At 34.7% G+C, this 12,619-nt stretch overlaps 1 protein-coding gene across 2 annotated transcripts in view; it reads left to right on the top strand.

The window, feature by feature from the left end:
- LOC101900156 (uncharacterized) overlaps positions 1-11,676 on the top strand; it is a 213,319-nt gene extending 201,643 nt beyond the window's left edge. For both annotated transcript variants that reach the window (XM_059124593.1, XM_059124594.1), the window contains one exon: positions 10,885-11,676. In XM_059124593.1, the coding sequence (XP_058980576.1) occupies positions 10,885-11,082 (198 nt within the window). In that variant the 3' untranslated portion in view covers positions 11,083-11,676. The remainder of the gene's footprint in view (positions 1-10,884) is intronic.
- Positions 11,677-12,619: the final 943 nt, after the last annotated feature.

Below are 12,619 nucleotides of genomic sequence, written 5' to 3'. Positions count from 1 at the left end.
TTCTCATACTAACATTTTTACCGACATAAAATACATAAATTTAACTATATATAGCGACGATATCGGCGTACTCCTTCTGGTATCTCTCTCCCTCAAAAGGGTCAATACACATGTCAGTTATAATAAAAATGATATGGCTCGACAAAAAAACTTTATCAATCATTTCCAATTAAAAATAATTTTCATTTGAAATATGATGTCCTTTTTTTGTTGTTCTTTTGTTTTTTTTTTTGTTTGCCACGAATTGCGAAAATGCTAATTGTCATTCAACAGCATTGAGTCTTTTTTAAAAAGTATATCTTTGTTATATGTCAACGTTTTAATGGCATAAACATTTAATTAGTGTCAATTAAAATAAATTTAATTAAAACTACGTGCGATTGCTGCAAATCGCGAAAACGGATGCAACTATAATGGAAACACAAACAGTGTAATGAGTCGTTGGTGAGAATCGGGGAAGGTATTAATGGTGGAGGGGGAGAGAGACATCGGAATGCATTATGAAAAGATTTTTTTAATTGATGTTTAATGATTATTAATAATACATTCTTTTAAAACGAATGGCTTTTCAAAAGGTTGTTTTTAAAAAAATAACAATAAAAGCGAAGCTAGAATTCCAAATATAACATGTGGCACTCGTCTTTAGTACTAAGTGCACTGGTAGAGCTAAACTAAGTAAAACCATTCATGAATTTGAATTATATTCTTGTTGTGACTTTTATATACCCCTAGCCATATGACTAGAGAAGGTATATATCATTTGATACGGCCAATACGTATCTTATCGAAAAACGGTTTTACACCCTAGGTCTCCTTGGGCTTAATCCGTTTCAGGATATTTGCAGTCGATCTAGCCATCTCCGTCCATCTGTCTGGCTGGTGCGCATGATAACTGTAGAAGGGAGCGTTCGATTTTGTCCAAACTTGGTACTTCGCAATTTTATTATGAACTTAGATCGAGTTCGGGTATGGGCAATATAAGTTCACTCCTTCCGGTATCCCCTACAAAAATTCGCAATTTTCAAAAAAATATTTTTCTGCACAGAAAGAGAAAGGATAATACAATTTTGGTCTTACTTTGCAAATCCTAGTACGTCAGGTGCGAAAATGGACAATATATGTCCACTCCATCAAGTACCTCCACCACAAAGGATCAAAATTTTTCATAATTATAACTCTAAATAAAAAGGGGATTAAAGAGTCCGATTGTCTTCATATAATACATATCACAATATTTTTTTTAACCCAAGGTCTTATGTGAAGAGGGAATATACCGGTCCACTCCTTTTGGTATCTCCCCCACAAGGGGTCCAAAATTTGAATATCAATGAAGATTATTCAGACTTGGCACATCTCAATATTTCCATTAACACAAGATTTGTAACAAAGATGGTAGAGATCAAGCCATTCGTTCTGGTACCTCCCCCACAAAGGATTAAAGGTATGAATAACCAAAAAGATTATTAAATCCGAAAAAAGCATTCAGTTTACCTCATACATCCCACATCTCATTATTTCTACTTACACAAGACCTGCAGTGAAGATGGAATATGTCGGTCCACGCTTTCTGGTACCTCCCCCACAATGGGTCAACATTTTGAATATCAACTCAAAAAACGTGAAATTAACACACGATTTCATTTGGCACATCTCTATATTTTCATCATCCATGGTACAGATCAGACCATACGGATACTTCCCCCACATAGGGTTCAAGAGTTTGAAAAACAAAACACCCAAAGAAGGTGAAAAAGCATCCAATAATAGATAAAGATGATTTTTTCGGAAATAAGAGGATTTCCACATTTTCCAAACATTTGCACATATCTCATATAGAGTATACGAAGTACACGATATAGTCCAAATATGGCATGTTGTAATAATTATATCAGACCTAGGTCAGATACGAATTGGACAATATTGTCCAACTTCTTTGGAACCTCAGTATGGCTATAGTTTTTGTACATCCCACCGAATTCGGTCTCGAAGCAAGCAAATCAAATTTGGAGAAAATCGGTTCAGATAAAGCTATAGCTCCCATATATATGTTTTATCCGATTTGAGGTTTAAAGTCCCTCACATGCGTAATATGCACTCCAGAAGAATGGTATTTGGTACCGGATATCAGATACTACTCGAAAATACCTCTGTCAAATTTTATCGAGATCGGTTCAGATTGGGACATAGCTCCCAAATATATCTTTATCCGATATCAGGTTTACTGTGCATCAAATGACCAATATCAGCCCAAATGGACCGATTTTTAGCCATTGCGACTGAATTTATCCTATGAACCAGTACTTCAAATTTATTGTTAATCGGTTCAGATATACCTATAGTACCCATATATATGTTTCATGCGGTTTGGGATTAAAGTCCCTCACATTCGTAATATGTATTTCACAACAATGATTTTTCGTACCAAATATTCGATACAGCTCCGAAATAAGTATATTAAATTTTGTGATATATATATTTTTAACCGATTTCGGGCTAATTGTGCACCAAATCGCCAATATTATTCCAAATGTCCTTAATTTTGGTATATCCGACCGAATTCAGTCTAGAATCAAGTACATCGAATTCGAAGAAAATCGGCTCAGATACAGCTATAGCTCCCATATATATATTTCATCCGATTTGGTGTTTAAGTTCCTCACATTCGTAATATGCACTCCACAAGAATGATTTTTGGTATCAGATATCATATACAGCCCAGAAATACCTCTGCTAAATTGTATCAAGATCGGTTCAGATTTGGATATAGCCCAGGCATACACGGTGGGGTAAAAAAACTGCAATAAACTCAACGCCATGTTTTTTTAAAATTTTATTGGATGATAGCAAAAAATGTCGGAAATAACGAATTATGGTCTTCAAACAGCCAATGAAATTGTCACACGGTGCCCGAATGTTGCGCTGCGGTATTTTGGCCCATTTTCGGCGAAGCTCTTTCTTGAGGCGATCGACAGTTCGATATTTTTTTAGTGCCTATCTTGCTTTTAAAAATACTCCAGACACAATAGTCCAAGGGATTGGTATCCGGAAATTTTGGTGGCCATTGTTCGCTGGAAATGATGCGAGGAACCTCATTTTGCAACCATTCTTGGGTGGGGCGAGCTGATTGCGATCCAAGGTCTGCGGTCAAAATATTTGCGTGCCCAAGGCTTCAATACAGCCTCCAGAATATTTATCCGATTTGGTGTTTAAGTCCCTCAACTTCGTAGCACGCACTCGACAAAAATGATGTTTGGTTCAAGATATTTTATAGAGCCCGGAAATACCTTTGCAAAATTGTATCAAGATCGGTTCAGATTTGGATATAGCTCCCATGTTTTTAGGTTAAGTGTACTAATGATGGCTAATATGTCCTACAATTGTGCAAATAATGGCTAATATCAGTCCAAATGGAATGAATTTCGGGATGTACGTGTCCATTTGGTAGAACTGGATATAAATTTCGTTACTATAATCCTTCTCGAAGTTATATCCTGCACTCGGTAGCAAAATAAGAATGTCTCTGTCAAATTTAGTGAAAATCGATTCAGAATTGGATATACCTCCGGTGTTGTTAGGTAGAGGAAAATATTTATAGAAGAACTTTGGGGAATGTTAATTGGATTGTTAAGATTGCTTTACAAATTTAGAGTCTCACGGCATCCACTGCCTTGCTTACACCACAATAAAAATATGATGAATAAAACTTAAAATATGAAAAACAAAACTAAATACTTTTTACCATTTCAACTTGTTTTTGTCAACAAAGACTAGACAACCAAAACAAAAAAAAAAAAAAAAAAAAAAAACTCGGTGTATTCTCAAAAACACCCGCACCATTGTCCTGGCATTGTTTTGTTTCGTTGGATTCCTTTGTAGCATTGTTAATAGGTAAATTCAAGCAAGCAAGCCATTTATATGTATGCATTGGTGTATATAGAAATATTTTCGTTTTTTTCTCTTCTGCGTTTTTGTTTTTAAATTCCTAGAATATTGGCTTTGAGCCACTTTTTATTTAAAACTTGTTTTTTTCTGGAGTTCTCTTTGTCATAGATTTTTTTTCTATTTCACTTTTTTCTGTTTGTGTTTCGTTCACAATATGCCACCTTTGCTTTGATTTCGGTATTCATTCAAATCTGTAAACAAAATATTTCTCTTTTTTCTTTAGTTGTCCGACTAGGTCTTTGTTATTGTCTGTAATGCCAAAGTGCATGAAAATCAAATTTAGTTTTTCTTCTTCTCTTGCGATTTTGCTTCGAAACAAAAAATCGAAGAAGACCAGTAAATATTATCAAGAATTTCTAGGTATTCTATTCTTATTTTTATTCTTTGGGATTTTCTTGGAACTTATTTTTCTCTTAAAATTGAGCAGTCTAAATATATTGGCAATTTAATTGGTAGGTTTATTTTTTATTAAGTGTTAGAAAAGTTTGGGATGAGTGATGGGGGGAAGTATTTTCACCATTTCATGTGGGACATGTGGGACGAAAATTGGAATAATTAGACTAATAAATGAAATATTAAGATGTTTATACATATCAATTGATACGACCAAAATGAGCTTCATTTTAATAGCGATTTTAGAGCCCATGACAGATTGTATGAAATCCACTTTAGGATATTTACCAAAATATATACCTATGGTGAAATTTTCCTTTTAGAAAATTGGATAGAAAATGTATTGCAAAAGGCGCTACTCCGAAATATTGACTTAAATTTAAAATTTTCTGCTAAGAGGTTGTCTACCCCCTTAGAAACCAAGATTCCAAATAAGGGATAAAAATGGTTTTCAAGGACCTCGATAAGCTTGAAATCAGGGGATATCTTCATAAGCGGGTTATACCTAAGCGTGACCGTATATTAATGGTTTCTTCCTTCTAAGAACTTAAATTACCAAAAAAGGTCCAATTCAGAGTGACAAATATGTCTAAAATAAAATAAATAAAATAATACGGGAGATACCTATACATACAATGAAAATCCATGAAAAAATGTGGCAAAAATCATCAAAATACCGAATATCGGGAGGTACCGTTACATGGGGACTATACCAAAACGTGGGCCGATATATCTCATTTTCAATACCAACCATCCTAGACACAATACAAATTATTCTGCTATATTTTAACGCTCTACGTCAAATAATGTGGCCTGTATCGTGATTTCAACAGACAGACAGACGGACATCGTTAAATCGACTTAGAATTTTATGCTGATTATGGGGTCTACGACGAATATTTAGACATGTTACAAAAGGAATGACAAAGTTAATATACCCTCCTTTCCAAGGTGGAGGGTATAAAAATACTTGAAATCGGGCTATAACCTATCGATACAAATGGGGGCTATATCATAATCTGGACCGACATGGCTCTAATTTTGTAAGAATAATTCTACATGTGACCCATAGGCCTGTTTCGGATAAAAAACCTCTATCTTAAATTTTGCAAAGAAAATAACAATATTTTTAAAGGCCTTTCCGTAAGGTTGAAGCTATGCATAACTAACTAGTTCCCGCTGCATTGTCAGAGAGAAGTTCACCTTAAAATTTTAGATTCGTTCCAAGAGTTCATGGTAGACATTTTTTGGTACTCAAAATAGACAATTTTGTCGGTATTGAAGATAAATGTATCCCCACAGCCTTGAGTCATGATAATTATAACTGTCGTCCCTTTATGGGAGAGGTTCAGAAGCAGTTGGCTAATATTGTCCAATTCGAATTTGACCTAAGTTTGATATAAATATTACAACGTTCCATATTAGGACTATATTGTGTACTTCCTATACTTTATATGAGATATGTGCAAATTTTTGGAAAATGTGTAAATATACGTAAACCCTTTATGGGAGAGGTACCAGAAGAAATGGTCCGATCTCTACTCTATTTATTACAGATCTTGTATTAATGGAAATATTGAGATGTACCAAGTCTGAATGGAATCAGATGTTAATAACGCGTTTTAAAGGCTTCAAAGATTTTTAAATTTGACCCTTTGTGGGGGAGGGGGACCAGAAGGAGTGGACCGATATACCCCATCTTTATAGCAGATCTTGTGTTAGTAAAAATAATAGGACGTGTGAAATATGAAGAGAACCGGATGCTTATTTCGGATTTTATAATCGTTTTGGTTATTCAAAACTTTGTCGGGAGGATATTAGTAAAACCATTGCAGAATGGACCCACGTCCAATTTTTCTGCCCACAACTATGCCAATGTCTTCAAATTTCAGAATTTTAGTTTAATTTATTCCCCTCAAAATCTAATTATATAACATAAAATACTAATATCCCTAGCAATCTACATCTCTCCACCAAGGCACTAGGAGTGATCCAAAATTAGTAGGATTTGCAAAAATCTCCACCAGATCTCAACACCAGATACCAATAGAAACACCGATGTCAAATTGCGGTATTTTAGCTCTATGCATTCATTTAATACCAAATTTAGTACTTTTCGAACAATTATAGTACACACTTCCAAAACCAACTCTACACCTCAATCCCCGATGCCAACAGAGATCTCAATATCAAATTTGATTTCAGCCTTATCGTTTAATCCAAAACCAAATTTACTACCATTCAGTACTTTTCGTACAAAAATATAGGGAACATTTCCATACCAACACCAAATCTCATACACTGATACGATCAGTAATTATACCCTCAGCCATATGGCTACAGAGGGTATATATCATTTGATACGGTCAAAACGTGCCTAGTCGAAATAACGGTTTTAGACCCTAGGTCTCTTTGGACCAAATCCGTTTCAGAACATTTGGAGTCGATCTAGCGATGTCCGTCCGTCCGTCTGTCTGTCTGGCTGGCTGGTGCGCACGATAACTCTTGAAGGGAGTATCCGATTTGGTCCAAACTTGATACATCGTAATATTTTTGTCAAACTTAGATCGAGTTCGGAGATGGGCAATATCGGTCCACTCCTTCTGGTACCTCCCCCACAAAAGGTCGAAATTTTCAAAAAAATTATTTTTTGCACAGAAAGAGAAGCGATAAACCGATTTTGCCCCAACTTTGCAAATCTTAATATTTGCGTCAGTGTTACCATTCATATCGGTCCACTCCATCAAGTACCTCCCCCACAAATGGTCAACATTTTGAATAATTACGACTCTCATAATATGTGATGTAAGAGTCCGATTGTCTTCAAATTTCACACATGCCAATATTTATGTTAGCCCAAGGTCTGATGTTAAGATGGAATATATCGGTAAATTCCTTCTGGTACCTCCCCCACAAATGGTCGAAATTTTAACAAATATATATTTTTTGCACAGAAAGAGAAACGATAATCCGATTTTGCTCAAACTTTGCAAATCCTGATATTTACATCAGTTCTAGGTCAGGTGCAAAAATGAATAACATAGGTCCACTCCATCAAGTACCTCCCCCACAAAAGGTCGAAATTTTAAATAATTACAACTCTCATAAAATGTGATGTAAGAGTCCGATTGTCTTCAAATTTCACACATCTTAATATTTATATTAACCCAAGGTCTGGTGTTAAGATGGAATATATCGGTCCACTCCTTCTGGTACCTCCCCCACAAAAGGTCAAGATTTTCAAAAAAAATAAAATATATAAAAAAATATATAAAAAAATTATTTTCTGCACAGAAAGAGAAACGATAATCCGATTTTGCTCAAACTTTGCAAATCCTGATATTTACATCAGTTCTAGGTCAGGTGCAAAAATGAATAACATAGGTCCACTCCATCAAGTACCTCCCCCACAAAAGGTCGAAATTTTAAATAATTACAACTCTCATAAAATGTGATGTAAGAGTCCGATTGTCTTCAAATTTCACACATCTTAATATTTATATTAACCCAAGGTCTGGTGTTAAGATGGAATATATCGGTCCACTCCTTCTGGTACCTCCCCCACAAAAGGTCAAGATTTTCAAAAAAAATAAAATATATAAAAAAATATATAAAAAAATTATTTTCTGCACAGAAAGAGAATCGATAATCCGATTTTGTTCCAACTTTGCAAGTCCTGATATTTACATCAGTTCTAGGTCAGGTGCAAAAATGAATAACATAGGTCCACTCCATCAAGTACCTCCCCCACAAAAGGTCGAAATTTTGAATATTCATCACGCTCTTAAAACACTTGAACACGATTCCATTCCAAAGAATCCGAAATAAACATCCAGTTCTCTTCATATTACACACGTCCCATTATTTCTACTAACTCAAGATCTGGTGTGAAGATGGGATATATCGGTCCACTCCTTCTGGTACCTCCCCCACAAAAGGTCAAAATTATGAGTATCCATGAAGTTCATAAAACGCAAAATTATCATCCGATTCTATTCAAACTAGGATGATGTATTTTATCTGTATTAGATGAAGTGTGAAAATGGAATACTTCGGTCCGCTGTATCTGTTACCTGACGCATATTTCCATTTTCCGAAAAGGTGCACATACCTCATATAAAGTACAAGAAGTAGTCGATATAGTCCAAATCTGTCACGTTCGTAACTCAAGGCTGAGGGTATACATCTGTCGGCAAAACCGACTGATACTATTTTACTTGTTTTAATATTAAATTGAATTTTATCACTATTTCTTCACTTATTACCAAATATAGTACCATTTCGTACTTTTCGTACACTTATTGTATACATTCCCAAAATCGCCTCTAAATTTCAACCACAGACACCAACAGTGATATCCGTATGAAATTTCAGATTCTTAGCTCCATTCCTTTGCCCAATGCCAAAGTTAGTACCATTCAGTACTTTTCGTACAATTATAGTACATATTTCGGAAACCCCCTCCTTATTTCCAGGCTACACATGAACAGTGACCCTAGTTTCGGATTTTATACACTATCAGTTCAACCAATGCCAAATTATACCAAATATAACCAAATATAAATTTTCCAAAACCGCTTATCACAAACCCACCTTTAACAGGGGCCCCAATACAAAATGTTTAAATTGCAGCTTCATCCGTTCATCCTAAAACAAATTAAGAATTCTATCTCTATTCCTTTGCCGAATACTAAATTAAGTACAATTTAGTACTTTCGTACAAATATGGGAGGAATTTCCAAACCACTGCCATATTTCAAACACAGATACCATTAGTAATTTAAGTAGCAATTTTGAGGATTCTAGTCCTATTTCTTTGCCCAATACCAAATTAAGTACCATTTAGTAATTTTCGTACAATTTTAGTACCAATTGCCGAAATCAACTCCATATGTCCAGACTACATGAAATGCCAAATAATACGAAATTTCAGATTTTAAGGGCTATCTTTCCAGCCAATACAAAATTGTACCAAATATAGTACTATTTAGTACTTTTCGTGTACTTGTAGTAAACATTTCCCAAAATTACCTACTAATCACAAATATACCACCAACAGGGACTCGAAATACAACATTTCAAAATTCCTCTTCATCCGTTCACCATAAACCATATTGTTTCAAATTTAGTACCATTTAGTACAATCCGCTCACATAGCTCACATTTTTGAGATTATCTTCGTATTTCAAACGTATATTCCATTTTTGATTCTCATTCCAAATTCTCAGCTTTTAACTCTATCCGTTCTTAAAATACAAAATTGCACCATTTTAGAAGTTTAGTACTATTTTTGAACTTTTCGTAGACTTTAGTTCGAATTTTCTTTTGGTACATTTATCCTGCTCTCCATCTGCGAGTCTCATTCCAAATTTCAGAAATCTAGCTCATATTGTTTGTCCAGTTCAAAATATTTTTTTATTTTAAATTCTAGTACATTTTAGTACTTTTCGTACTTTTTCAGTACGAATTCCCCCAAACCCTGACATATCACAGGCCTGTGCACCAAGACTGATCCTCGTGCTAAATTTCTAACTTCAGCCGTCTGAGCGTTGATTCACAGTCAGTTATTTCACTAATATTCTATATATAAATGGACCCTAAAAAAGTTTGGCCTGTCAACCTAAATTCCTATCTTTCGAACGAAAAGTTCGTAAATGGACCACGTAGGTCCACGTTTTCATATAGCCCCCATATAGTTTTAGTATTTGAAGTTCGAAATGGATACTACAGCCTTAGACAGAAAATTATCTGTACAGGTCCACGTCTTGGTATAGCCCCCATATAACGGTACGTTCCAATATTCGGTATTTTGATGATTTCAGCGTCATTTTTCACCGGATTTGTTTCAAATTACGTATTTTGAGTTCGCTATGGGAACTACAGTCTGTGACAGAAAATTGTCTATGCAGGTGCAGGTCTTCGTTTAGGCGCAATATATCACTACCTCCCTATATTCGGTATTTTCACTAGTTTAGGTACAAGAACTACCGAAATTTTTTGAGATATCGTATTTGAAGTTCGTAATGCTACAGCCTGTTACAGAAAATTGTCTATGCTCGTCCAGGTCTTCGCACAGCTCCGATATAACGATACCTCTCTATAAACGATATTTTGATGATTTTAGCTATATTATTCACCGTTTATTTCAAGTTTCGAATTGGAATATGGTAATGGTCTACGTACGTTGCGGTCCTCGTCGTATAGACCCCAATATAACGGCTATATTCAGTATTTTTAACATTTTAACAGAATTTTTTTAAGGATTTATTTGTTGAAAAATTCCACATTCGTTCCAAATGGTTGGCATTGAAAGTTCGATCCGGCCGAACTTCTTGCTTTTTAACTTGTTAATATTGTTTCATTAGTTCTTTTTAACTTCTCTCTCTATCTCTCTCCCTCTCTTACACTCTTTGAATTATTTCACTTTTAATAACAGCATGGCGTATGATTATTATAATATCCCAATCATAAAGTATACGCCCCATATCCCACTCTCAATAATTGATATTAATTAAATTATGTTTCCTGGTTCTTTTTTTCGTTTTGTAGGATCAAGACCAAGTACGTATTCCTGAAGAAACCGAACTTAATAACTCAAAAATGACGGTCAACAGTGCTGCCAGTGGTAGCGGTGATGAGCAGCAACAGCAGCAGGCCAACAGCAATCCAAAGCAAGCAAACGGCAATGGCAAGAGTATAGCAGGAGGACACGATGATCCAACGAATGACAGAGATGATGCTACATGATTTTTTGGGCAATGCCTCTGTTCTGTTGACAAATTAAGACACCCACACTCATAGACATGTCCCCCAAACCAAAACCCAACGTAAAAACACACGCACACATACACCAAACTAACAACACATACAGATACCGAGAGACACACACTGAGAGACCGACACATATGCTTAGTCGAAAAAATATGATGAAGATAAACAAATGAATGGAGGATACTGGATGATGGATGGATGGCAGGATGCATGAAATATACTGAAGTTTTACGGTTGGTTAGAAAACAAACGAGTGATATTAAGACAACAACAGCAGCACAACAACAAACAAAGAATGCTACATCATTGAGCGAACGAAGAGATATGTTTATGAAGAAATGTCAACTTTTCCCCACCCCTCTACACAAACACACACACCAACAAACTTTTATGTTTTTTGATAAATAGTCTTTAAATAAATTATTCATAATTATTATATTTTTAAAGCAACAAAAAAAGAAAACAAACAACACCAAGAATAAAAAATTGTGAAATTTATATCTTAAATTAATGCAATTTAGGGAGAAGGATGCTTAGAAGCCAATAAAGAAAAAAAAAAAAAAACAATAATGTCTGCAAAATTTTATTGTTAGAAATTTGAACAGATGTTCGAAGAAATTATCATAAAATTTTAATAAAGTAATAAACACACAAAAAAAGAAATTAAAATGAAATTGAGAAAAAAAGAAGGAATATTTTTTCTATGGGTTCTTTTGAAGACGAATTTGCATTTCACATTGAAAGAGGATTTCTCCCTGGAACTCATACCAAGGCATTGGATATTAGCCGGAGGTTATATAAAACTAAGAACATTTATATTTTATTACATGGCGTTTAATTTTGAAATTCAATTTATTCAAGAAAAAAACTTAATTTCTCTATCTAAATTCTTTCTACAGAAAGTAGATTAAATGATCTTCTACTTTCTCAATAGGATTCATTTTCACAGGTGCTATATAGCAACGTTTGTTGTACTTGTCCATTTCTAGTTTAAACAAGAGTCTAGAAATGTGCCGTCTTAAAAAAATCGACTCCGACTCCAGATCCGTTTTCGGAGTTCAAGTGTAGGAATCGAGCAATGTCGCCGTCTTGATCCCTTTTCTCTTTTTCAAAATTTTTGATCTGACAAAATTGGTTAATGGTGGCAGTAAAAAATAAAAAAAATCATCTGACTCAGCCTATGAAAATTTACCACGCATATGCATCGATCCTGTGGTCATTGAATAAAAAAACTACACTTTTTTGAGCCGGAAGTTCTTAAAGGATATCATACTTTAGATTGTTAAGAATTTGGCGGTAATTACAAGTTTTTTAAGACTCTTTCTTATTGGGCAATAAAACTCGAATGATCAATGGAAATAAAGAAAAGGTAAAACCTTATAGGCCAGTAAGAAACAGTCTTGAAATACAAATAAAAGCCCGTAAGGAAAAGTCTAAAGCCTACACCACTTTAAAGTAGATCATACCACCTATCAACATTTCGCTTTAGAGCAGTTATAATTTGTTTTCAGAG

The sequence above is a fragment of the Musca domestica genome, unplaced genomic scaffold (genome assembly GCF_030504385.1).
Source record: "Musca domestica strain aabys unplaced genomic scaffold, Musca_domestica.polishedcontigs.V.1.1 3, whole genome shotgun sequence".
NCBI classification, from domain to species: domain Eukaryota; kingdom Metazoa; phylum Arthropoda; class Insecta; order Diptera; family Muscidae; genus Musca; species Musca domestica.
This window is presented reverse-complemented; position numbering and strand designations above follow the sequence as displayed.